The sequence below is a fragment of the Brienomyrus brachyistius genome, chromosome 6 (genome assembly GCF_023856365.1).
Source record: "Brienomyrus brachyistius isolate T26 chromosome 6, BBRACH_0.4, whole genome shotgun sequence".
In the NCBI taxonomy this organism is placed as follows: Eukaryota; Metazoa; Chordata; class Actinopteri; order Osteoglossiformes; family Mormyridae; genus Brienomyrus; species Brienomyrus brachyistius.
Window position 1 is genome coordinate 1086813 of NC_064538.1, and position 26150 is coordinate 1112962.

At 43.6% G+C, this 26150-nt stretch overlaps 1 protein-coding gene across 3 annotated transcripts in view; it reads right to left on the bottom strand.

Annotated features, from left to right (window-relative positions):
* Nucleotides 1-9599: 9599 nt before the first annotated feature.
* Nucleotides 9600-26150, bottom strand: part of nphp4 (nephronophthisis 4) — a 113757-nt gene continuing 97206 nt past the window's right edge. For all 3 annotated transcript variants that reach the window (XM_049017281.1, XM_049017280.1, XM_049017279.1), the window contains 9 exons: nucleotides 17209-17392; nucleotides 16486-16569; nucleotides 16111-16267; nucleotides 15943-16028; nucleotides 14940-15025; nucleotides 14300-14471; nucleotides 13879-14058; nucleotides 12555-12698; nucleotides 9600-11055 (listed from right to left, as the gene is read on the bottom strand). In XM_049017281.1, the coding sequence (XP_048873238.1) occupies nucleotides 10915-11055; nucleotides 12555-12698; nucleotides 13879-14058; nucleotides 14300-14471; nucleotides 14940-15025; nucleotides 15943-16028; nucleotides 16111-16267; nucleotides 16486-16569; nucleotides 17209-17392 (1234 nt within the window). In that variant the 3' untranslated portion in view covers nucleotides 9600-10914. The remainder of the gene's footprint in view (nucleotides 11056-12554; nucleotides 12699-13878; nucleotides 14059-14299; nucleotides 14472-14939; nucleotides 15026-15942; nucleotides 16029-16110; nucleotides 16268-16485; nucleotides 16570-17208; nucleotides 17393-26150) is intronic.

Genomic DNA, 26150 nt, shown 5'->3' on the forward strand with positions numbered 1-26150 from the left:
GAATTTTATTGTTCACTGATTGACCATTGGAGAGATGCTTAAAAACAGAAACTGCCGACACTGAAAGTGCTTTTATTTTATGTCTGATTGACAAAAAACTGCAAATTTCTTTAAAAAAAAGCATGGAGCTTCATCAGTGCCTTCTTTTTTTCAGATGAACAGGATTATTCATCGCTTGGTGATCCTGATTACAATTGTCTTAAAGTATTGAGGTGAGAGGTTAGCTTGCAAATGCAGCGATTAGTATTTACAGAAATAGTAGATAAATGGTTTAGTAGGACACCAAGTCAGTTGAATCTTTAAATGGGACATTTCTTATAAAAAAAAAAAAAAAACTCTCATGAACTGGAAAACTAGATATAAACTCAGATCATCACTATGTATTTAATTAAGTACAGAACATATATTATATATACACACATATATATTTTAACATTTAAAATCTACCTGTGAGGTAATACCGCCCTTTATTCCCTCTCATTTTTATATTCACCGATGTCACATCAAAGCCCCCATGATTACTATTATTGATGTCCAGTTCTGTTCATGATTATTGACACAACTGCATTACCCCCCCCCCCCATGGGTAAATATGATTTAAATGATGTAAATATGATTTTCAATAAGTTACTGCTTCTTGTTAGTTATCTAACCTCTGTGTGAAAATGTGTGCACGTCTTTGTCTATTGTTCAATGAATAAAATTAAATGAGCTACTTCAAAATTCGCACATGGATGTTGTGTGTTTTTATGCGATATTAGCCCTTTAATTAGAAAACTGAAAGCTGAGCTTTTTCATTCATCATCAGCATGATTGTTTGAAGTCAAAATGTTGACTTAAAAATAAAACAGAGACTGACTTGCGTGTGGGGAAGCGGAGCCTTGGACAATGAGCCAGAGACGAATGAAATTGCATGGTGTCGTAGCCCCAGGTGAGCAAAGGCCAGATTAGAACCAGTTGTTCATAAATTATTCTCGTGTAGAACATCATCGGAAAGAACCATCATCTTTCATTACCCAGTGCACTCCGGAGCACCTGGCCTGTTAAAATCACACGCTGCTCCGAGGCGAAGGAGCGCACACTGGCCTGCAATACTGATGGCGCAATTATTTTTTTTTTGCCACAATACATGGGGAGCGGTGAAAGTGAAGAAGAGAACAATTTGCTGCAAATATGCGCGAGAGGGACCGAGTGCTGCTTGACACAAACACATTAGCAGAGATCCATGCTAATGCTAATGCATGTTTTCTTTTTACACAGGTACCAGAATGGCTCCTTCACCGCAGACCCGTCTATCGATGCTACTCCACAGAGAGAATAGCCTGCAGGGTGGATTTGTTCCTGTAGCCCTTAAAAATGTGCTTTTATTCTTACGATTATATATCCTCATGGCCTAGCTGTGGGTGGCCGATAGCAGTGGGGACATTCAGGGCTGTGAGCTGAGACACTGCAAGGCTGGGAGAATTTTTTGGGGATTTCAGCACCCTGGCTGCAGGCGACGTCGGCTTACCGTCAGTTCAATGTGTCCGTTAGCCAGTGAAGTGCATCTTGGCGACGTATTTCAAATTAATGCAATAACACACACACCCCCGGTCAGGCTAAGCTAATAAAAGCCAGTCCTTGGAGGACCTGGCTGTGCCATCAGATGGCCTCTCTTGATCCACTCCAAGGCCGACAAGCCTTTGTGCAAGATTTACAGCTGGACATTTATCAAAGCAATACCAGAGGTGGGTGTGTGTGTGTGTGTGTGTGTGTGTGGGGGGGGGGTGTTCTGCATTGGACTGACATCCTGTCCAGAGCGTTCCCTACCCTATGTATTAACCAAAGAACTGCCTCCCATCTCAGGTGCACTGCATGCATCTAGGACCCAGGAGGTAAACTTTTTAGACCATTCAAGGATTAACAGAGGTATTTAGGGTAAAGCTCTTTGACGGTTGGCAATGTTTCCTATCATTCTGAACCCACACAGAAATGCTGGGGGCTGCTGCATTAGATATTCAAACCCACCTGAAGCATTTTTAGCTGCAGCCACAAGGCAGTTTAACCAGCCCTCACAGCGGCTGTGGCAGATTCTAGATCTCCCACTTAATGAAGACAGAAGCCAGTCCATCATTCTGCCCATTTACAGTATTTATGCTGCATATCAGTATCTATTTATCCAGACACTCATCCCTCTTCCTACAGCTCCTTTGCATTTCATCACGACCAGATGGTTTCTCTCCCAGTTTCAGTTTCCGGACCAAAAAAAAATTAAATAAATAAAAAGAAGCTTGTTGACAGTTAATTCCAATGTGTTTCATTTTTATATTCAGGATTGTCAAGTGTATCTCCCCTCTTTCTCCGGGCTTGCTCCACCGTGCAAGAACAACACGGCAACTTGAGGACGACACAATTAGGCTCATAAGTCACAGAAGATTGGAGGTCATTGTGCTTTTGTTCTTTGATGGGCCTCATTTTGACATTTTGTTCATCAAACTCTGGATGTTTTTAATTGAGACAGACACCATAGGGTAATCATCCATCCATCCATCCATCCCTGTGCGAGGGTGCCTGCAGCCTATCCCAGGCACCAAGATTGGGGTATTGGGGTAAACCCTGGACGGGATGCCAGTGCACAGCAGTGAACATGCACACACATGCAAATGCTACAGGCAATTTAGAGATGCCAGCGATCCTAACTGCATGCCATGGACTGCAGGAGGAAGCCAGAGTACGTGAAGGAAGTCCACACGACAGGGCAGAAGAGCAGTTATATTTTATTTAGTCAGGGCTTAAGGGCTTAGTAATTTATTACTAAGGGTATTAATAATTTTTTTGTCCACTCATCTGTCTTCCAGCCTGGTGAGGGTCACGGGGCAGCTGAAGCTTGTGAAAAGCGGCGAGCAGAATGGCTGAATGCTCAGGTGCAGAGAAAGGCTGGACACTAATTGCCCCTTAAAAGCCGCTCTCATTGAACACTGGGAGCCATTGTACCTTTCCTTCAATTATATGGGCAATAATTATCTGACATTATGTATTCTCATGCTCAGTCAGAATATCATATTTAATTTTCATGTCCTTCTGTCACACTCCCGTATATAAAAAAGGACATCGGCTGTTAGCTGTTCCAAAGTTCTGATTAAATTGCAATGGTTGAGCCACAGGGCCGAGTGGGACAAGATTTCAAGTTTTTAAATCAATAATGGGGAAATACTTAAGCAAAAACTGAAATCTCCTGCTGTCTAAAAGTTTAATATATAAAACTGAATTAATATGTTCTAATAAACTGCTGAACATAATAATCCATGTTACTTCAAGCTGAGAATATACTGTTAACCTTACCTCCATGTCCAGTGCTTTCAAAAATACCTGTTCAAAGCCAAAGGTAGAGAGAGTATCACCTCTTGTTCAGTTCACTAAGGAAAAAGGCCTTATGGGTACTTGTGTTCAAATGCCCTCTTTTGTGTGATTATAGAAGAAATTCCCACTTGGAACTTAGCTGAATGAATTGGGGATTTGATTTTGTTTGTTCTACTTTGATGCAGTGAAGTACCCAAAACACCCTCCATCACCAGGGCTTGAGCAATAACTGCATTGTCATCATAACATGATTTCAGATCAGTAACTAACCCGGAAGCCAGTATGCACAAACAAAAGCTGGTAACATTTACCTCCTTTGTGACGTCCATCAGCTGAATCTCCTCCATTTGTGAAACACAGCCTGTAAGTTCACAACACGGAGATAAAGCGTGTGCCATCTCGGTGGGGCACTGCAAGCGTGAGCTCATCCGTATCTCACAAAAGTTGGGGAACCAATTTACTGGCAGGCTTTCTGTTTAGAAGCATGTCTCAAAGTCATTCATCATCCGCTATCACAATCAGTACTTGGCTTCAGCAAGAGGTACAGAGGAAAATTTATAATTATGTAGAAACTCTTTATCCAGAAATCTCGCAAGGAACATCAGCAGGTAGAACTCAGTTCTAGATTCCCCAGCAAAATGCTGTACCTCTGCACCCGAAATTCCATCTTAGCACAGGGCGCACGAGTCTTGATTTATGCTCTAGAAATATCCAGCCCTCCCTTAGACCAACCAACCGAAATCTGGGAGATCTAGATTATTGCAGGAAGGGCCCAATGGCCAAGACACATGCCCTGTCCTCAACAGATGAGAATTACAATCCCCCAGAGGAACATTCCTGTTGTGGCCCTGAGCAAGGTGATTAAACTGGAGAGATGCAGATGAACACCCAGGGGAATAACATGTCAAAGCATAACATGTCTTGAATAAAATCACCTCCTAATCAAATAAATAAGTAAATAACTAACTAAGCAAATTAGTGTAGAGGATTGGCCATGTGAGATGCAGATTCCATGAAATATCAATCTTTCATTGGTCATTTGATAGATAAGATACAGCAGTCTGTCTATAAATTAATGACGATGTTGATTAAATGCTGCCTGGGCTAATGTGACACACACACACATATACAGTACATTACATTAGCCCGAGTGTGTCTGTCGAGAGCATCATGCACTCAGCCATACGCAGCCCCATATGCAGCAGACCTCCATGCACATCAGAATTATCTGCCGTTTATGCCACAGTCTCCCTTCTGTTGGTTTGTGCACATCTCGCATCACTGAGCCATACAGCACTCTGTTGGCGGTTCCTGGTCGTTCCCTCCTTGGACCCTCACGGTACTGACAGCTGACCGTGAGCGCCCTGCAAGCCTTGCCGTTACAGGGATGCTCAGACCTAGTCGTCTGACCGTGATTTGGCTTCTGTCACTAAGATCTTTATCCCTGCATTCAATATTAGGTTACCGTCTAAATTATTGGCTAAGCATGGGGATGGTCATACTTCTTTGGCTCATGTAGGCTTGTGTAGGTGTATATATAAAATTTATTTCCATTTTTCATGCCTCTCCCATTTTTCTGAGCACATCCCCAATGCTTCCCAGATTTACTTCACTGATTATCATGCTGATGCTGCAAATATTTTAATGTCGGTGGGTAAGTATTGCAGACACAATTACACTGTGTGAACTAAATGCCACAGTGTTACTCACTTATGCTTGTGCATTCCTTAAAAACTGTACATATAATACTGAGATGTGTTTTTCCTTCTGTGTCAGACCCTTTCATGACTTTCCTGAACTCCTTAGCTTACATTCTGCTATCGAAGCATTAATTCATACCAATGTCCGGTTTTATATATTTATACCTACAGATGGGCTTCTTACATAACCAGCTCAGCTTAACTACCTTATATAACAGCAAGAGTCCAGCCACCTTTGCTTTCTATTTTTAATTGGCATGTTACCAGCAGCCCAGTATTTGAAGACACACTTTACTGGGCCTTTTCAGCTGCTGTCCTCAACATCTGGACACCTCAAGCCTGGAAGTTGAGGTCTTGCAGGATCACCCTCAAATTCCTGCTGAAGTCTCCTTTGACTGTGCTTCAGCTCTGACAGCATCTCCAACAGATTGCAGCCGGAAGCTTCTGAAATGCACACGCATATAGACAAGAACTAAAGCTGCTTCCTGCTAGGAAGCTATTTAATATCGTGCTATTAAATCTAATGGTATTAACACTTCGAATTGTGCATAAGTGTTTATCTTTAGCTATCATTAATGATTGTATAATCATGCTGCTTCATGTATACATTAAATTAACATAGTTTCATACTTGATGGTCGACTACTACAATATCCTAACCATGCTGAGCTAATGGGCTTTGTATTTTACTGTATTTACTGCGGCATTCTCTGACTAATTAGACTTCTTACAGATTATACTGTATATTTAAACATGAATGCTGCACTTGTTTTATAATAATGCTGCAAAAAACAAACATAAAGATACAAAGAATAATATAAAAAAGTTTGGAAAATATCTTTGTAAGTAGTAAAACACCAGTATTGGATTTTATGGGTATCTATTTGTAGAGCATTTTAATCGCAAAACGCCGCTCTTTGTCGGAAAGCGGCTCGGATGTACCGGAACTCCGTGTGTTATAGGTGTTCCAGCAGCACAGGGACGACATAACTCCCAGCTGGAAAGCCAGTGAGCACCGTGCCTTAAATCTCCACGCCGGCAGGAGCCTGGCGACAGCAGTGCACTGGCATGTCTCTTGAACCGAGTAGTAATCAATAACTGGAAGCCATTCCCAGTCTCATAAAACACATTCAACTTAATGCAAAGTAATTAAAAGCGGGAGTGGTATAAATAATCCCAACAGAAACCTGCTGTAATGCATGGTCTGCTCAGGCACTGTGTTCATTCTATTGAACAGGCCAGACATACTATGCCCTTAATAACCCACATGTTCCTTGAAGTAGCTGATTAAAAACTGCTATGTCATGGGCTGGCAGTTTGACTCCTACCCCAAGCTCCTTGTATGTGGAGTTTGCATGCTCTCCATAGGTTTGCACCATGTGACAAAGTGACTGTAAATGGCCCACGGTGTGTGATTGCGTGTGTGTGCTCTGCAATAGATTGCAGCGTTGCCCAATCACACCCATCTGGTGGCTCTCAGAAGCAACTCTCAGAGTCTCATGCTCAAGCAAAAAAAATCTTATGGCAAATATATATTATTCAATTACAAACTTAAAATGAGCTACATCAAAAGCATTGGGGTGGTTTGCAAACCCTACAGACTATTCAGAGGGTAACAGAACTGTTGCAAATACATGGGTACGAAGCCGGAAGCCCCGAGACTGGCATCCCGCCCTGGGTATCCCCGGCACGTCCTGTGCCGACACCAACCCAGCAGTTCCTGTATGCAAACCCACACCTAGAACCTCAAAGGTCTTACACATTAGGTACTGGCCAAAAAAACCAGGGACTCAAGTGTTAAATGCTATTATCTGCCAGTTAATTCCAAATGCTTGTATGTCCCTCTGCCAAATAAATGAAAGAAGACGGGTGGATAAATTTCTCTGGGGGGGCTATTAGGTAACTAAATGGCTACAATGAACACTCATACTTTCAGTAGACCTGTTACACTGCAGTTCCTGGGCACCTCCCAGATGTTGGCTGAATTTCTTCCCCTAATGAACTTGACCTGACTACCTCACCTAAAATAAACCTATTACCCATGATTCTTAAGAGCCCAGGGGCGTTAGATCAGCCTTAGGACACACTGGTCGCAGATCAACCTCTTCCTTGTACAACAACAAAGTCCAGTTTTTCCATCTTTGTATAAATGGATAAATTTCTACTGATGCTCAACATTTAATGAAGCAAACACCATATAAAAAACTAAACGTAAAGCATGGACTGCCATAAAGTTGTGACTTCAAAAAGCATAAATCCATCAGAACCTGATTATCCAAACAGTGTCACTGGATAGCAAACAGCAAAGCTAGCTTAAGGCCTAAGTGGATTGCTAAGCCATTACAGTCTTCTCTTAAATCACAAATACTTCATACTATCAAGAATCTCCAGGCTGTTTAGAACCCAGGCCTTGTCGATGCCCCAGTTATTTCATTACCATTTTCAGGATGGAAACGGCTCACATCTGGAAGCTGGTAAGTGCAACTGGAATTTACTCCAGGAGTGAAACGTGGGTGACTGTGAGCCTGGCGATCAAAACAGAATTCAATAATGCTGATGCAAAAAACCCATCTGTCAACAGCAAACCGCCATGTTTATACCTGCCTAAACATGTTTATATCTACATTGCACTGTCTGAATCTAAGACCATAAATATGCATAAACAAACATTTACTTTCTTTATGACTGGAGTGATCTTTATTTAAATAATGGAATTGGCAAACACTCAAATCATAGATTGCACTTACGTGAAATGTTTTTGGTGGTTTACAGTAGTAAAGAAATACATAGGACAATAATATCACATCAGCTGGTCTCCTGCATTTATATCTGAACCACCTGAAACAATGTCATATTGTGAAAATGTGCTATGCAAGTAAATTGAATTGAATGTGAATTAATACCCTTAATATTTTAGTCAGGACCTAATTTAATTTTGGATATAGCAGATTAGCAGACAAACTTAGTAGAATGCCTAGCAGACCAACCTAAATCATTAAAGAGAGCTAGAGGAAATGCAACCCTTCCCTCTACTGAAGGTCCTTTGGATAAATAAATAGATGTAAACATGAGACAACTCGCCAAGCTTCACTCTCTGCTCCAAATCGGATAATTAGAGGAACTACGCTGGAATAATGTCTGAACACATTTAGATGCTGAGACATAAAAATCCTGTAACCCTGTCATTACTGACAGCTACCTTTCTACTACAGGGCTAGTCTGTTAGTTTTCCCATTTGATAAGTGTTATTAAACACGCGGTTTACATGAAAATATTAAACGGATTATACTCCTGCAGGCAGCCTAAGGTTTGAGGCAATATTAAGGAATGTTATACTTATTGTTTAACTGCCAGAAGGAAGAGGCCTGCATTTCTGCAGCGATGTGCAGGGAGTGGAATCCAGCTTCTCTCAGGCTGAAGCTTAAAATGTAATTACATGAATACAGGAGCCCATTAAGGATATACATCTTCTACACAAGATGCTGTTCCAAGTAGAGTTATTCTTCACCATATAAGTTTGCAACAAAAATTACAGCATTCAGGATGCATCCTGCCTCCGCTGAACATTAGGACAATCCATCCCATTCATTAGTTTTTTTTTTTCCTGTGGTTAATCTACATTCTGTATCTCCTCATGTTCATTGGGATTCTTAATGAATTCCTGTAATGCCTGATTCTTGGAGTGCAGGGAGGGTAATTTATCACCTAATCCAGCATATTTGTATACAGCACCTACTGCATATTGGTCAAATAAATAAATGCTGGCAACATCATCCACTATAACAAATTCAATCCATTTAGCAACCACATCTGCTCTGAAAAATAAGAATGATCTTTATCTAAATTATACCTTGAAGAATTGTCAAAGTATATATTTGATCCTATTTCAGTTTTCCGGTTCAGGTGACAATGTGTATGAGAAAACCAATTACATAAAAAATGCAACAGTACAGAATATAAACAATCCTTTTAAAAGCTCATACGCATAATTTTAATCCGAAAGAGTGTAACTGTACATCATGGGGAACCATTCATCTTCCATTTTGAGGCCAACAGTCTGGATACTTTCCCTGTGCGTCTAACACACAGGACGTGTTTTTTTAGGAGCTAGGCTGCCCCCTGCTGGGCACTCCTACCCACTGTTCTCCAGACATACAGAGAACAAAGGGCTGTTAGCCACACGCATCCATAAATATTTGCTCGCAGAGCAGGAAACTACATTAGACTAACATAACATCTCTGTTTGCACCCCAGGGGCTGTGGGGTGATACGCTTTAATTTTTACCTGCAGCCAGAACTCTCTTACAGCACACAAACACATGTTCACGTGTGCACATTGCTCAAGGACATTCTTGTCCCTCCCCCCCCCCCCCCCCCCCCAAAAAAAAAGAAAAAGGTTGTCTGAAGCTACATCTGAGCCTCTGGGCAGCTGTGAATTCCCACCTAACCCTGATTTCTGTCTCTTCTCTTTTGACCTTATGTAGCATGTTCGGTTCCAGTCTTTCAACTGTAAGCTGTTGCTATCTTCTTTGGGGGGTGGGGGGGGGGGGGGGCGGGGGGTGGCAGGAAGAGGGGTTTCATTGTTTCCTAAATCAGTTTGGGTTCATTTCATTTACAGTAGATGTATATCACATTTGTTTCTCTTTTTTTGTTAATTTTACTTCATTATGATGTACATAATTAACGTGGAACATTGTCAGCACTGAGGCAGCATGAAAGGGTTCTGCTTCGGGAGAAAAATACACATTGTATTTGTCCCATGAGCCATTTGTATTGTAAAAAAAGGCAACGTGCTTAATATACATAATCCCAGTACTTGATTGTTTTCATTTCTGACCAAAACGCCCCCAGCACCCTGCACTCTAACAAGAGCGATTGTGCAACTATGTGCTAGTTATTGACAGAAATTGTGATAGATGGCATGTAGAGAACAAGGGCCCCCGCTGAAGCTAATGAGAGCCCTATCTGAAGAGACTCTCCTTTTCCCTTCTGGGGGGGGAATAAAATAAATGACACCTCATTACAGCAAGCGTAATTATGTTCATCGTATTCTCTCTGCATTCAAAACTGACCAGTCCAGAGCGGAGCGCCCAATACGAGGAGCATACCACAATGCAATACAAACACTGCAGTAATGCAGTGCAATGTTCTGCAGTGCAGCCAGTTTCCCTTCAATTCTCCACAGCGGTAACATTACCCCTGCGGGTGGGTTGTTCAGCAATATAAACAAACCTTCTGTGAATACCCGAGACACAAACAATTCACTTATAAGATCTCATTAATATTGCAGTGATGTGACTGATATTTCAATTACTGCCAGATAATGTGCCTGTATTTCCAGATCTTGAGCCCCACATAAAAGTCACTATCTCTGCTTTGTGGGTTTCTGCTGCAGCTTATAAGCTCGTAAATGGCCGCATTAAGTTATTGCATTTGGGTAAAAACTGCCGTAATAACACAGTGAAGCAGATAATGCCTCTGCAAATGCATGCATTCCCCGAATCCAAAAAATAACAGCTTCTCTATTATTAAAAAATAAAATTAAATGGCATCTTATAATCATTTATACTGTATAAAATTTATATAAACACAGCAAAAAAAAAAAAGAATTTCATTACATCCTGAAAAAATGAATTAAAACCTTATTAATAACCTGGTAAGTTCACTAGTGCAAAGGGTCTGTTGAATACAGAATGTTGTCGGCTACAATCAGGGACTTTCTGTGGTTTATGTGGTGTAGCCTGGAGGTAGGAGTGTCATGACTGTGTTGGAGGTGCAGAGTGTTCTAAGGTGGCCTGTTCTCAGTGAGGACACGGCTCCCGTCTCCATGACAAAGCAGGACGTCCCTCTTAGAAGCCTCCAGCTGTCCCCAGGACTCAGCGGTACTGAACCCTGATGCAGAATGTCTCCTCATTTGTGTCATCGTGGTTGTTGATGAAGACCAGGATCTCCTCCACCCCGGCGCTCTGGCCGGATGCGAAGCGAAGCCCGATAGTGTAGGTCTCTCCTCCCCCAATCTATCCGAAACACACACAGAGCTGTCAGTTAAAACCTCGATGGCTTACAGCTTGGAATGAGTGAGCTCACGTCACTTTCAAAAAACAACAAGATGTGTGTCGTCTTCATGATTCCTTTGCAAAGAAATGCAGATGTTATAGCTGAAATCAGTCTTCAGAAAAATGTCTAGAACTATAATTAGCTTGGCATATCAGCATTACAGTAAACAGTACTCATATCTGAATGCTGGTCATTTCAGAATGTACTGCTACAAGAGATGGATTATCTGTACAATCATTTTCCCAACAGATAAATACTGCAGAACAGCTAAGTAATTACGCAATAAAGTAAATACGCAATACTCATTTTCTTTATTTATGTTTCCAGCTACACTGTCATCCTTCACACGAGTCCGTGGCTAACAGTGACTGGGACAGCAGATCCCCGCACAGAATTTTAAGCAGACCTACAGAGCTTCAGCTGCTCACCCTCAGTTCCATGACACACATTGCTGCCTGACTGCAGTGGCACCTGCATCTCCTAGGAGTAACTCGGTCAGGATAAGCGTCAAAATGCAGATGTTTCAGATGGGAGAACTAGCAGGCAGCGAGGCCATACAGGAAGGAGGCTGAGGTGTGAATCAGAACTGGTTACAGCAATGAAACAAAGGTACTGAAGTATTCTGCTGCCAAGTAGCATAAATGAATAAACTGAAGATATGCTAATTGCTTTGGAGATGAGTCCACTACTGTACATTTTAAATAATGTTTATTACAAAGATGATGGTGGGGGATTGGACAATAAGCTCTCAGCTTTATGGTACTGAAGACCAGATAAGACAGTCTGTCCCCGGGGTATAATATCATTATAAAATATCAATCGCTACATTTTAAATACCGTAAAATAGAACCAGCTAGCTAATTTCGCAATGATCTGTTGTCTGTTTCTACAAGGCTATTAACGATAAAAAGAGATCACAGTCAAATCAAATATTTCTATCAGCCTTACCTCTTTTTAATGCTGTGCGTTTGCTGTTATATCAACATTGCTGTCAAAATTGTTTTGTATAGATTCAACCATGAATACGTTGTTCTGGTTTGGAAGGAATTTTCATTGATCAAAAGAAGCATAGGATGTATTCATGACTTTGCATTTCCCAATCAGGGTTACATGTAAAGGTGAGATTTCAGGTGCTTTTAAAATCCATGTTATTACACAGCTTGACTGACCTAGTCGAAACGAATACAATTTTGGGGATGTTGCGAGCACCCCGTGTCAGGGGCTGAAAATCACTGTCTGGGAACACAGCTACCGAATACAGGAGTTATATATGTGAAAGGTGCCACAGAAATGTAACTTATTATTATTATTGTTATTATTATTATTATTTAAATTAATAATGCATCCATCTTCCAGTCGTCTATCCCACTTCGGGTTGGGTGGTTGCTGCCTCCTGCTATATCCATGCGCACATACATAATGTTGAAGGTGAAAGGGGGGTGGAGTTCGAGCTACTCACCTCAACGGAGTCCTCTTTGAAATGCAGAAGGTCAGGGTGAGTGGTACGAAGCAGGAAGACCCTCTTGTTTTGGTAGGGGTTGGTGTAGGTGATCTTCTTGCTGCTGCCCTTCCCGCCACCCACCGGAAGGAAGATCTCGAAGGCCTGCAACGGGCAGCAGGGGGGAGAGATAATGCACACAGAGCTGCAAGCCCCCAAAGGACGTCTGCTAAATCAGAGAACACCGCAGATATCAAACAAGCGTGAATGATTTAGTTCACTATGAATACACCTTGCTCTGTGACTTTAATCTTTTGTTTATTATCCAGTGTAGTACAATGAAAAAGCAATTACCTCCCCCCAGAATATATCATGGTTATACAATATATCCAGAAGTTCAAAATGTCTAGACTGTACTGTTAAAGAAAACATACTTTTAATTACCTATTCCAAACAATTTCCAGTTTGCAATTTAGGTCACACTAATTGCTGTTTAATATACTAACTTACTACACAGGCAATATTATGCTTTCCAAATATGGACATTATATACTGTTCAAATAGAAAGTCTAATATATTAAAGTATTTAAAAATCTCTGAAGCTTGCGAAACAAGCAAGGTATGTATGTGTATGTGTGTGTATAGAGACGGCAGAGACATGTCCCTGTCAACACCATGGCAGGACCGAATTATCCATGCCGATATTTTTTTGCGTTTTTTTCAATTTAAGATCCTCATAGTAGAATTAAAGTCGAAACGTTTCCTTCGGCTTTCATTTGTTGTGGGTAATAAGCAGCGCCTCCCAATACCACGTCATTTCCTTCCTTGTCCGTCTCACCAGGACATAGTCGATCTCTATAACGTAATAAGGGAAGATCTACACTAATGGGCAGGTTCGCGATAGAGGCACATGACCTGATCATTTTGATAGCATTGCTATTCCGATGTCATGCTGAATTAAAATAGCTGAGTATTCAATGAATAAACATTTTCAAGTGTGTGCGGCCCTGTATATATTACACTGTGGGGACCACAAGGTGAGGAAAAACCTGTTATTTTGACCTTGCGGGGACCATTTTTCAGGCTCCAACAAAGATCTGTCAATGCAATCAAAAAACTATGATATATATACAACTGTCAAAAATGCCAAAAGTCTCGTATTTGTAACTGTAACTTCGTAACTGTGTGTGTGTGTGTGTGTGTGTGTGTGTGTTTTGGGGGCCAAGGGGTTGGGTGCTGATTTGGTTCCAACCACTGTTGACACCAAACCCTTGCCCTTGGAAACACACGTGGTAGATTAACATTTTGGCACCAGTCTGAAAGATTAAAAGGCTTCATTCATCACCTTGGAGATGAGAGGCTGTCGACAGGACAAGCAGAGTAACCAGGATGACACCAGCTGGCGGTGTTCCACATCTACCACGTTGAGATACGCGAACCTGCCCCCAGGCCTCCATGCACGCACCCCGACACGCAGGTCTTGCACAGCGGCCGCCGGGAGAGCAAATACCTCCACCGGATCTACCTGTTCAGGGACAGCAAGCGAAGGGGGCATGAGGTGGAGTTGCTGATACCTTAGTTAAGAACCAAACTGGATATTAAAGTAAATCAGCAGGATGTGTAGCAGATGATTAGTGACCAAGTGGCAACTGGGCTGAGTCTAGGAAAGGACCTAGAACCACGAATAACGATGCATGCGAACTGGACCAGAATATCTCCAAAGCTAACAGAGACAGAGAAATTGTGTCCCGTTGCAGTGAACTTACCTGGATTTCCCCAGGGTGTGAGGTATAGCACCTGACCTTTCGCAGGGCTCGCGTTCCCCGGAGAACCAGAGACTGCCAGGTAAGCTGGCCGCTGACGCAGCTGATGTCCACACGCTGCAGGAAGTGAACGTAGACCTGCCAGACCTGGGCGGGGGCCGCCAGCCACTCGTCCCTGTGGAAGTCAGAACCGAGCGAGAACTCAGCTAGACCCGTCCCACGACGGTCTGCTAATGACTGCAAATCATGTCAACTCACTGAGGCGGGAAAACAAAAAAAAAAAAAAAAAACATTTCACATTTACTTGCTGTGAATAATCGTTTTCTAGTATTTTGTATTGATTGTACTACTAAAGGGATTTGTCATACAGCAAAGTGAATGAAACACCAGTAAACAATAGCATCATATCCTCGGATTATACAACACATTAGCAGCCAGTGTAATTAAGCATGAGCAGTAAAACAAAGATGTTAAGGGTGTTCTACAGCTCTCAGGGTTTAAAACTGCTAACCCAGCGTGCTCTACCTATGTTTCAATAAATACGTCAAGCAGAGCTTGATTAAATCAGACATCAATCTGTACAGCGCTATCAGATAAATCAGGCAAATCACAGGCAAGAAGGTTTACGTGTCGTGATACTTACAGGAACACGGCGATGAAGAACCTCTTTATCTGCGGGCTCTGGGCACCCGATACCTTGAGGTACACATCTTGGGGCTCCACTGCAGACTGTGTGTTACAACCAACAGGACAGACACATTTAAGTTTTGTTACGCTACTATTCTGAAATATTGCATTATCAAGGGTCATTATCCTTTGGATTGCAGAGCATTTCTTGCTAAAACAACCTATCGTCTGGTCTAATATTGTGTTTTCACATTTTTGTTAACAGAAATTAAATGATACGAAGACGAACAACGAAGTTGTTTCCAAAACTAAGTGTAACAATTAGAACAAACGTCACTTTCTGTTACAGTTTTTCTTTTACAGTTTTTCTGTTAAAGTAAACTAAATTAAATTAAAATACATCTTTAAAACAGCAAGTAATAAAAACTAATAAAAGCACCATGAGAGCCAATGAAACTGGATTTCAAATGAAAACCATCAAGACGATGCCACAGGGTCAAATAATGAACCACAAGACTGTAAAGAGTTTCTACCTGCAGGCTAACGGCTCTCGTCCAACGCCTGCCCCCCCCCATCCCCGATTCTGCTGACACAATATACCTCCAGCCAATGAGGGGCCACTTCCATTTTCTGCGCACCCTAAACCTGGCACAAAGGACAGGCCGGCTATGTAACCCATTTCCTCGTCTGCTCTTGTAATATTTGCATGATGTTTACATTGCACTTCATTTGTGTTCTGTGCTTAATTTATTTACTCTAAGTAGCATTTTCATCGCATAGTGGAACTGACTGTTTACTCTGCATATAACAAATGACGTCCTAAACCTTGAATCCTGAATGTAGCAAATAATTGTGCTGATTTTGTGAATTGGTTAAATCTGGGCTACTTACTGTTTGAGCACTGCTGACCTGTGTGCCCCCCCTAATCTTTGCATGTGAGTGAGCCTAGCAGGAGGGGCTAGCTCTACCACCCCCCCCCCATCCCCCCCACCATCCTTTCTGAGCTCCACTTAACTCACCATGTTTTTGGTGTCGCAGATGACGTTGGGATCACTGCAGCGCACGTGGATGTGCCGCATCCTGTGCTCATTTCCACCCAGAACCCCTGAAAAACGTACCGACGGGCAGATAACGATACCATGTACGGAGAGAGGGAAGGCAGAATGAACAGCGACGCTGTGGAGAACCTGGCATGCTGTCCCACGGCGGGAGCCTGATCGCCTTCTTCAGCACGGTCAGCTCAGGGTGGTAGAAGCGGAATGTCTGATCGATCACATGGGGGATGCGCTCCACACTCACCTCGCAGATGGCCAGGGGTTTCCCGTCCTCTGCCCGAAATACAACCTGGAGCCAAGAAAGGCAGGCGGGTTCACAGAGGGCTGCTCCACGTCGGCCGACTCACCTGCCCAAGCTACAGCATGCATCAGAAGGTTATGAAGCAGCCCTGCTCTCCGCCACATATAGTCAGCGTGTGCATTCCTGCCAAAACACAGTCATGCACAAACAACCTACTGGGTCTTGAAGACTTGGAGCACAGCACCCAAGGTCAAAGTTCATCTTACTTTTATAATCTTGGCCTCGGCACTGTTCAGCTGATGCTTTTCAATCAAATTGACATCGGTGCTAGTGAACACGTCAGTGGGTTCCTGCAAAAGAAAGTATGACAACAGTGGATCTGGTGCTTAAGTCTGAACATGATGACATACAGGGTGTAGAAAATGATTAATTGTGGTTAAATTATTTACAGGAAATCCTCAGAATGAAAGAGGGTTTCTGAAATACAGGAACAGTCATCATCTGAAAGTTGTTGGCATCCATGCAGCCTATTATTGCTATTAGAACTAAATTTGCAGCTTTTTGTAAGCTGTACTAGACAGCAAACAAAATATTACCATATGCTGTAGCTATATGCTGTAGTACATGCAAACATGAAAACATTAAGCACGGAATTTATTTTATATACCCATTTCTATCTCCAGTAACATCCCCCAATAACTCGGGCTGGACAATGGCAGTAGGGAAAGTGGAGCAATTAGAATAACAGGCATCGTGTCCAGTATTTCAGCATCACAACTTTTGTATGTGTTACAAGAAAGTTTTGTAAAACTACTGCAATGCTACAACTGTTGGACAAAATTATGATTTTCCCAGTATAACAAATTATGCTGCAGGAACGTCACACCACCACGAGATACCATTTTCCTCTCCACTGTGGGTGGGACACAGGACATAGACATTCAGGTCTGCACATACACAACACAAACAGCATCTCTCTCAGTGTTTACCTGTGAGATGTAATCCAAGGCGAAGGTCTGATACTTCAGAGGGATGTGGAGCGTCTCTTTCGGTCGGAGGTAGACCTGGGGAGTCCGTGTGCCCCCCTTCAGGTGAAACATGTCCTCCTCCAGAGGGGTTGTGCTTCTGGTCAGTTCCTTAAAATGCCTCCATTCCCTGCTGCTGGTGATTACGCTTTGGGAAGGAGAAGAACAAAGCAGGTCATGCGATTTTTAAGAACTGCCTGGCCTGTTCTTTTATTAGTAGGAGACATCAAAGGGAGTCAGTGCATACAAACACCTCTGAAAACACACCAAACTATCCAAAACAACTACATCCTTCAAAGCAGCAACTACAAAACATAACTCAAATTAGAAACAATTTCTTTCCACATATTCAGGACTTTGTTTTAAAAGGATCTCATATGGATTATTATTAGACTTCTTCTAAGATGCTACATTTTATCATCCCAAAATGCAGTGTCAAATTTACTGAAGACAACTACATGGATGCATGACAGCAACTTATAAACAAGCGGCGTTGGGTAGTTGCTATCTTTATTGAGACTGGGGCACATTTGGATGAGATGGTCCTCATAGGATAAGTCGGCTAGGAAGCAGCCAGAAAGTAGAAAGCCCTGCTGAGAGAAGGCAACCAGAGGGGACCTGGAAGGAGCAGGCCTGTGGTTAGAAAGTGCCCAGAGGAAATAAGCGTGTGGATGGGACAGATCATCCAGTGCTAGTGGGAGAGGGAATGGGACAGCCCATCCAGTGCCAGTGGGAGAGGGAATGGGACAGCCCATCCAGTGCCAGTGGGAGAGGGAATGGGACAGCCCATCCAGTGCCAGTGGGAGAGGGAATGGGACAGCCCATCCAGTGCCAGTGGGAGAGGGAATGTGACAGCCCATCCAGTGCCAGTGGGAGAAGGAATGTGACAGCCCATCCAGTGCCAGTGGGAGAGGGAATGTGACAGCCCATCCAGTGCCAGTGGGAGAGGGAATGTGACAGCCCATCCAGTGCCAGTGGGAGAGGGAATGGGACAGCCCATCTAGTGCCAGTGGGAGAGGGAATGGGACAGCCCATCCAGTGCCAGTGGGAGAGGGAATGTGACAGCCCATCCAGTGCCAGTGGGAGAGGGAATGGGACAGACCACCTGGGAGAAAGTGGTTGCGGTTTACTGTACTTTATTAGAAGCCACTTTCTGTAAGAGACTACATGAGAACTAAACAAGCACTACAAGAGGCTTTGCACCAGGTTGTCCAACACAGACTGCTGGGAAATCCGAACAAAGCTGCATTTTTGCCTCCTAATACAAGCTCTCTCTAGCAGTCTGTTGATCAAGAGGTTTTTCCTGAATTTATGGCACATTATTTGAAGCAAACATATGCTACGTTTTTCAAACTACAAATGGGAAGGGAAAACAAGCATGAAGGACTTTTGGAAAGACAAGCAAGAGACACAAGTATGGAGCAGTGTTTCTGAACCCCCAGACAGTCCAGGTTTTTGCAGTAGCGAGCTGGGAGGGAGCAAAAACATGGACCATCTGGCAAGGAGCTGGGAGGGAGCAAAAACTTGGACTGTCAGGCAGGGAGCTGGGAAGGAGCAAAAACATGGACTGTCAGGCAGGGAGCTGGGAGGGAGCAAACACTTGGACTGTCAGGCAGGGAGCTGGGAGGGAGCAAAAACATGGACTGTCAGGCAGGGAGCTGGGAGGGAGCAAAAACATGGACTGTCAGGCAGGGAGCGTGGAGGGAGCAAAAACATGGACTGTCAGGCAGGGAGCAGGGAGGGAGCAAAAACATGGACTGTCAGGCAGGGAGCAGGGAGGGAGCAAAACATGGACTGTCTGGCAAGGAGCTGGGAGGGAGCAAAAACATGGACTGTCAGGCAGGGAGCAGGGAGGGAGAAAAAACATGGACTGTCAGGCAGGGAGCTGGGAGGGAGCAAAAACATGGACTGTCAGGCAGGGAGCAGGGAGGGAGCAAAAACATGGACTGTCTGGCAGGGAGTAAAAACATGGACTGTCTGGGGTTACTTGAGGACCAGACTGAGAAACTCTGGTGTAGAGCATTAGAAATATGTGACAGATGATAATACTTAAATAATGTGCGGTGTGAGAACTGTCTGCAACCAGACGTTGTGACTTAAAAGGCTCTGAATTATCCAAGGGAAATCTTGGACTAAAATAAAGAGCCTGGCCTCAGCCGATGAGATTCAGTTTGATCAAATGGGAGAAGATAATGGCGGAGTCGCATTAAAAGCTGTCAAATGAAGATTTCCGACAAGCAGCCTCTTAAGTCGAAGCCGCTTGCGGTGTTCACCACGGTGATAATGCTGCAGGAGCAGAGCGGCAGAAAAACAATTTGTAGTGTGAGGGGTCTGCTGAATAAAGGAATAAAGTTATAAAAGCTGCAAAAAACACAATTTTACGCAGGATAAGTCTCGGCCCCTCAGCCCCCTGCTTCGGAGGTTTCCTTTATTCGAGTTTCCTACTGAGTCTTATTTCTCATCAGGTACCTCAGTGCACTTCCTGCTCGTCTGCAACCTTCCCCTCCTTCCCCAGCACCTCCATGACATCATATCTACGGGACCTATTACATAGCTCACCCACAACTTAACACCTAACACTTCATATGTACGGCTGCCGCTGCTGTCCAGGCCATTTTTTTCTACTATGCTTGTCCATCAATGAGTCTATGAATATTCTGACCATTCATGCTCTCTGCCTTCCTTTGCATATGTCCGGATGGTGCCCAGGGGGGGGTGGGCACCATCTGAGCTGGGGTCCTGGTTCAGGCCCATGGAGGGGTGACATCCTGGATGCGACTTACGAACTGCAACATTGTGGATGCAGCCTTCAATCTGCCACCCTGCACCGGCCGACGTGGAGAACCGACTCACTGACGGACTTTGACCTTGATCACCGACTACACTCTTTCGTTTTCAATAATGTTAGCATGCCTGGGGGGGCTGGGCAGCCAGTTAACCTCAGACCAGACCCCAGAGGTTTTTCTTCTCCCTACTTGGGAGTTTCTTCGTTATTCTCCTCCACTGTCATCCGGCTCTGTTTCATTTCTTTCTCTTTTCTGACTTTTGTATTATTCTGTCTTAATGATGTTGTACCACAACACACTCATTTAAACTGCCTGGGGTGACAATGTTGTGAAAGGCGCTATACAAAAATAAATTGAATTGAATATCTTTACATGGTAACATTTTACTTCATTCACTATATTTTCGATTATGGATGAATGGACTCTGTGTAGTGGTTTGAAGATGAATGGATACGTGGTGATTAATTGTACTGATTAATTAAATCTTATTTGTTTTTCATCATTGATTTTTTTAATTGGTTGTATAACCCCACAAATTCCCCTTTCAGCATTTTTATAAACAAAGTTCATTGAAAGTTACTCATTTGGTTCTCATTTGGTTATGTAATGTTTAGAATTTATGTCATGTTCATAAGGTCTGGCAGCAACACACACTTACTACAAAGAAATGCATCTTCCTTAGAAGGCTATAGGATTGTTTTGCCTTCTCGAAGATTGTAATATCAACGCTACATAAGCCCGTATTACCTGCTGAATCACTTTCCATAAGGAGCTGTTGTACAACTTGCAGAAACTCATAATTTAATAGTAGAGCGAATAAGTGAACATGTATCTTATTGATTATAAGAAACTGTAAAGCTTCCAGTGGAAAGGGACCAATCTGGGAGCCGGTGTGGGGGGGTTTCATCACTGAATGAGGCCCAAGTAACAAAAGCCCAAAGATCAAGTTCATTTGCTAGAAAGATGACGCAGCTGTGAAGAGCTATGAGGTGGCAGAAGTTCCAAGTCATTTAGCAGCTTTGCAACATTCCAACTTTATCCTTTAACACTTTGAGATCGATTTAAAGTTACTCTGTTTGCTCGGAGCATCACGTCAGGCTGGCGGAGACTCAAAAAGGCAGTGGGGCATGTTTGTGACTGAGCAGACGCAGTGAGAGCGATCACTGCCGAACTCAGTGGAGACTACAAACGTACAGCGAGTTACAAAGAGATACAACAAAGACACACATTAAGGGTAGAGAATGTTCCCTCTCCAAAATCCCCGCAAATAATAAATGTTCTGAGTCAGGCCTGTGTTAAAATTACAATTCATACTCTGCATGAGAAAAGACTTGCTCTGAAGATGCCCTTCCCCGGCTGAAAAATGGCCATCTTTTTATTCCAAATAACTGCTGAGGAGAGACACTATTGAGAGGAAAGAGCACAGTGGACAGTGGACAATATCCCTAACGAGTCCATAAATAAGCTCAGACTAGGGAGATAAAAATTATAAAGTGGGAGGGAAATTGCCCCCAAGTCTCCCACAGTTCTCTCAGTCTTCTTAAATTTTCTTCAAGTGAATTTCCTGTTGTAAGTTTAAATCTTTGCTGGCTGGCCTGTCATTTTATGGCAATGCCCGTGAAGCCGGCGCTTATCTTCTGTACTTCTCATCGCTCTACGTGGATCAGGCACACAGCTCTCTCTATGTGTATTGGTCTGAATCCCCCAGAGGACACTAGGTATTGGGCCAGTGTGCCAGTTCTGTAACTCTGTTGACAAATAATTGAGGAGTTACGTAACAGTTGAATAATGCTTAATTGATATACACATTTTATAGGATAATTTTGACCGTTTATTAAATATTTCTTTGAATTCCAGGTAGTTTAATGGGCAATAAAAGTTTCCATTTGCAGATACTAATCACATGGTAATATTAGAGCACAAAAACATGGCATCACCTAATAACATCACAGTCCAGCTCATCTCTGCAGTTAGCAGAGGATGATAAAAACATATTTGTAATGTGCAACAGGCCGTTCCTTTGAGTTTTCATGCATTGGAGAATGAAAGAAATAATGGCAGTTTTTGAAAAGAATTTCTACTCCCCACGTGCATATTTAGTGCGTTAGCTGGCTCTTCAGAGGATGCAAATCAGGGGATTATATTTGCTCTGATGGGGAACGTTCATGTTCAGAGTCGGCGTCTGCCAGCTTGGCTCTGAGCGCACGACGTGTCGAGCGTTGGCAAGCCTCAGATCTGCCGTTCAGCCCACAGAGGCTCCGCAAGGGAAGACTCAGTGTCTGTATCTCCAGCCCCTGTGCTAATGCCACAATTATTCATCGGCGTAGCTCTCCAGTCGCCGATCATCAAGATGAAGTATTCAAATCTGCCAAACCTGCCGGGAATCTATAAAGCTGCCACTTCTCACCCAGCAAACATTAAGCAGCGAGGACGTAGAAACCCGCCTCTATTTCTGTTTTAATATGACATTAAAGCTACAGTCAATAACACAATATATATGAAGACTGATTATAAATCTACAAATAAGTTATACATCAGTTAAGGAAATGGTTGTTTTAACCCCTTCTGAGCAATTAGCAGCTAAAATAACAAGCCTTTCTTTTCATTAAGGAGAAAATCACATTAATAAACACTCTTCTACCACCTGAGACATTCTTAGCAACAACTGAAAAAAACAAGGGATTTATTTGGCTTTTTAATAATATTTAATGAATATATTGGGTATAATAATGATATATTGGTTCCATACAATATACTGCACACGTGAAAAAACTCTCTAAAGACAAGTTATCCTGCATATAGAATAATTTGTCTGTGTGTGTATGTATGCATATGAGAGACAGACAGACAGGTACACAGACAGATAGATATTGGCACACAGCGCAGTAAAAACCCCACTGATTATGCTGGAATTACAAGCAAACTGACCCTCGGCTGCATTTCCCACAAAAATGTGTAGTAGTAGCTGGTAGGACCTTCACTTGGACAGAGGCAAACGCACCATTCAGGTCCCTGGAGGCCCCCTGCTGATCTGTACTGGAGCAAGGAACTCCAGTTCAGTAAGCACATCCAGCTCTATACATGCTAGTCTGAGAACTGTAATGTTTTGGCTATAAGTGTCAGTTGCACATCATTCACTCGGCGTCATTCTGCTGAGCCGGCAAGGGCGGGACTGAAGGAAATCATACTCATGGGTGGATATGAATCTAGAAAAAAGACTAAACTCCTGTCTCTGTATTAAGGAGCAACGAGAAACATTTCAAAATATGAGGCTCTGCCAGTGAAATAGCAAGATAAAATCACAGAGGAAGGACTTTGCTTATGAAGAACCACAGCTAAAATGTAAGTGCAGCTAGTAACAGTATCACTACTGTACCGAGAGTGGATCTGGACTCTGACAACTTTGAGAGTTTCATTCTGGGGGGCACGGCAGAACTGACCGATAAACTGATTTCGCAAAACACTTTAATTTCTAATAATCTTAATCTAATAATCTCCACAGCAGTAGGTTAAAACCATGAATGAAAACTCAAGCTCCCGGCTCCCCTGGTTTGTCTTCCTAAAGAAATATGCAGATGTGAAGATAACAGGACGGGCGAATGTCATGGGTGTTACAGCCGAGTGTGAAACCGAACTGGCACACTGCAGTTATTTTGCATTTCCAGTTTGAAGTAGGTGGCTTTCTTGGTGAAGGAGCCAAAATTAAATCTTGCGACGGAGCAAAAACTCAGAGATCTGCACTGGGCAGAATGCAAAACAAATAAACAAACAAACAAGCTATATCTCTGCATCCATTCATGCAAACAGGAAGAAGATACAAAACCTGAGCTCACACAAAATCGAGGGGGGGGGGGGGGGGGGGGATTACCATGAAACCCACGCTGCTACACACTGGTCCACTGCATCTCCCAAAACATAGTCCAAATCTTTTAAGTGCTGCATGGGCCAGTACAGCTATCAGACAAGTTACGGTGTGAATAGGGTGTGTTCAGATAATCCAGGCACTACAGGTGACAACATGGCTGTTTGACCATGGCACCAAGGGAAAAGCCACGCTAAAATGATAATACACACTGCACACGTCTCATTCCTGCAAACACCGCTTTCCAGTGCGGGATGCTTCATCTCTCCCGCAGCTTTATAACCCTTAATTTTACCACGAGCCAATATAGCACTTTCACAACAAAGCTCACAACACAAACATGAACAGTCTCAAGGTCAAATTTCCCATAGATTTTTACCAAGCATTAAATATGTGATTATGCAAGACGGATGGAGTGGAACCAATTTAAATAGCCTACAGCAGGAGCAGCTACGGGCAGCATGCAGCACTAAGGCCTCTCAGGTGCATGGGAGCAGAGAGGAACCAGAACAACAGAACGTCTCCACAGACTCTTACATAAATGTAGCTTCACTTGGCACCACTGGACACTGTTTCACACTTAAACTTAGTCCCGAATAAATTCCCTAGGTGCTAATTATTTCTATACATTTTCCAATTTTGAACTCTAACATTTTTTTTTTCTGTATAACTTCTCTTACCATTACAATTGTGTTACAGATTTTACCTTAGCCTAGCTCTGGGTCAGAGCAGTTACTGTTAAAACAAAAGCCAAATGCACCGACGTAAGAACATCAGCAAAGAGAGACAGGTGATCAAATGAATATAAACGACGATAATCCCAGCTCACCCCCCCCCCCCCCCGTCCCCCTTGTAACAACAACCAAAATCCAATGGCACGCACTATGGTTTTACAATGTTACTTGACTTAGTAGTAAAAGTGAAGGTACCTATTATTCTCCTGCCAAATCAGAAAGGATAATTTCTTCATTTACTGGCATCCCATCCTGAATGTAGCCCAGCCTGTGCTGCTTGGGATAGACTTATAGTGGGAAGGACTTGAAGAACCGTGAGTTTACCTGTAAATTCCACAAAAGTGTAGCACAGTGGCTCAGTGTTTAGTTCCGTAGCTACCTCACAAGTGGTGACTAAAATTTTTCGTTTGTGTGTGTGTGTGTGTGTGTGTGGAATCTGCATGTTTGCCCTGTGTTATTAGCTGGAATGCAGGGTGAGGTGACATCTGAATTGGCCTGTTATGGACCGGCACCCCAACCAGAGTGTCCCCGTGCTTCGTGTCCCCGTGCTTCGGTCCCCGTGCTTCGTGTCCCCGTGCTTCGGTCCCCGTGCTTCGTGTCCCCGTGCTTCGTGTCCCCGTGCTTCGTGTCCATGTGCTTCGTGTCCCCATGCTTCGTGTCCCCGTGCTTCGGTCCCCGTGCTTCGTGTCCATGTGCTTCGTGTCACCGTGCTTTGTGTCACCGTGCTTCGTGTCACCGTGCTTCGTGTCCCCGTGCTTCGTGTCCATGTGCTTCGTGTCCATGTGCTTCGTGTCCCCGTGCTTCGTGTCCCCCTGCTTCGTGTCACCGTGCTTCGTGTCACCGTGCTTCGTGTCACCGTGCTTCGTGTCCCCGTGCTTCGTGTCCCCGTGCTTCGTGTGCCCGTGCTTCGTGTCCCCGTGCTTCGTGTCCATGTGCTTCGTGTCCCCGTGCTTCGTGTCCCCGTGCTTCGTGTCCCCCTGCTTCGTGTCACCGTGCTTCGTGTCACCGTGCTTCGTGTCCCCGTGCTTCGTGTCCCCGTGCTTCGTGTCACCGTGCTTCGTGTCCCCGTGCTTCGTGTCCCCGTGCTTCGTGTCCATGTGCTTCGTGTCCATGTGCTTCGTGTCCCCGTGCTTCGTGTCCCCGTGCTTCGTGTCCCCCTGCTTCGTGTCACCGTGCTTCGTGTCACCGTGCTTCGTGTCACCGTGCTTCGTGTCACCGTGCTTCGTGTCCAGGTGCTTCGTGTCCCCGTGCTTCGTGTCCCCGTGCTTCGTGTCCCTGTGCTTCGGTCCCCGTGCTTCGTGTCCCCGTGCTTCGTGTCCCCGTGCTTCGTGTCCCCGTGCTTCGTGTCCATGTGTTTTGTGTCCCTGTGCTTCCTGAAAATGGATGTGTCCTAAAAACGCATCTATTCCAAGAGGCTGAATAAAGTTACCCGCAAGCTACATAATTCAGCGCATGTCAAATTAGCTCAGTACTTGTTAAACATGATAATCATCATGTATTTAGGAAAAGCACAGGCTGCCCAGC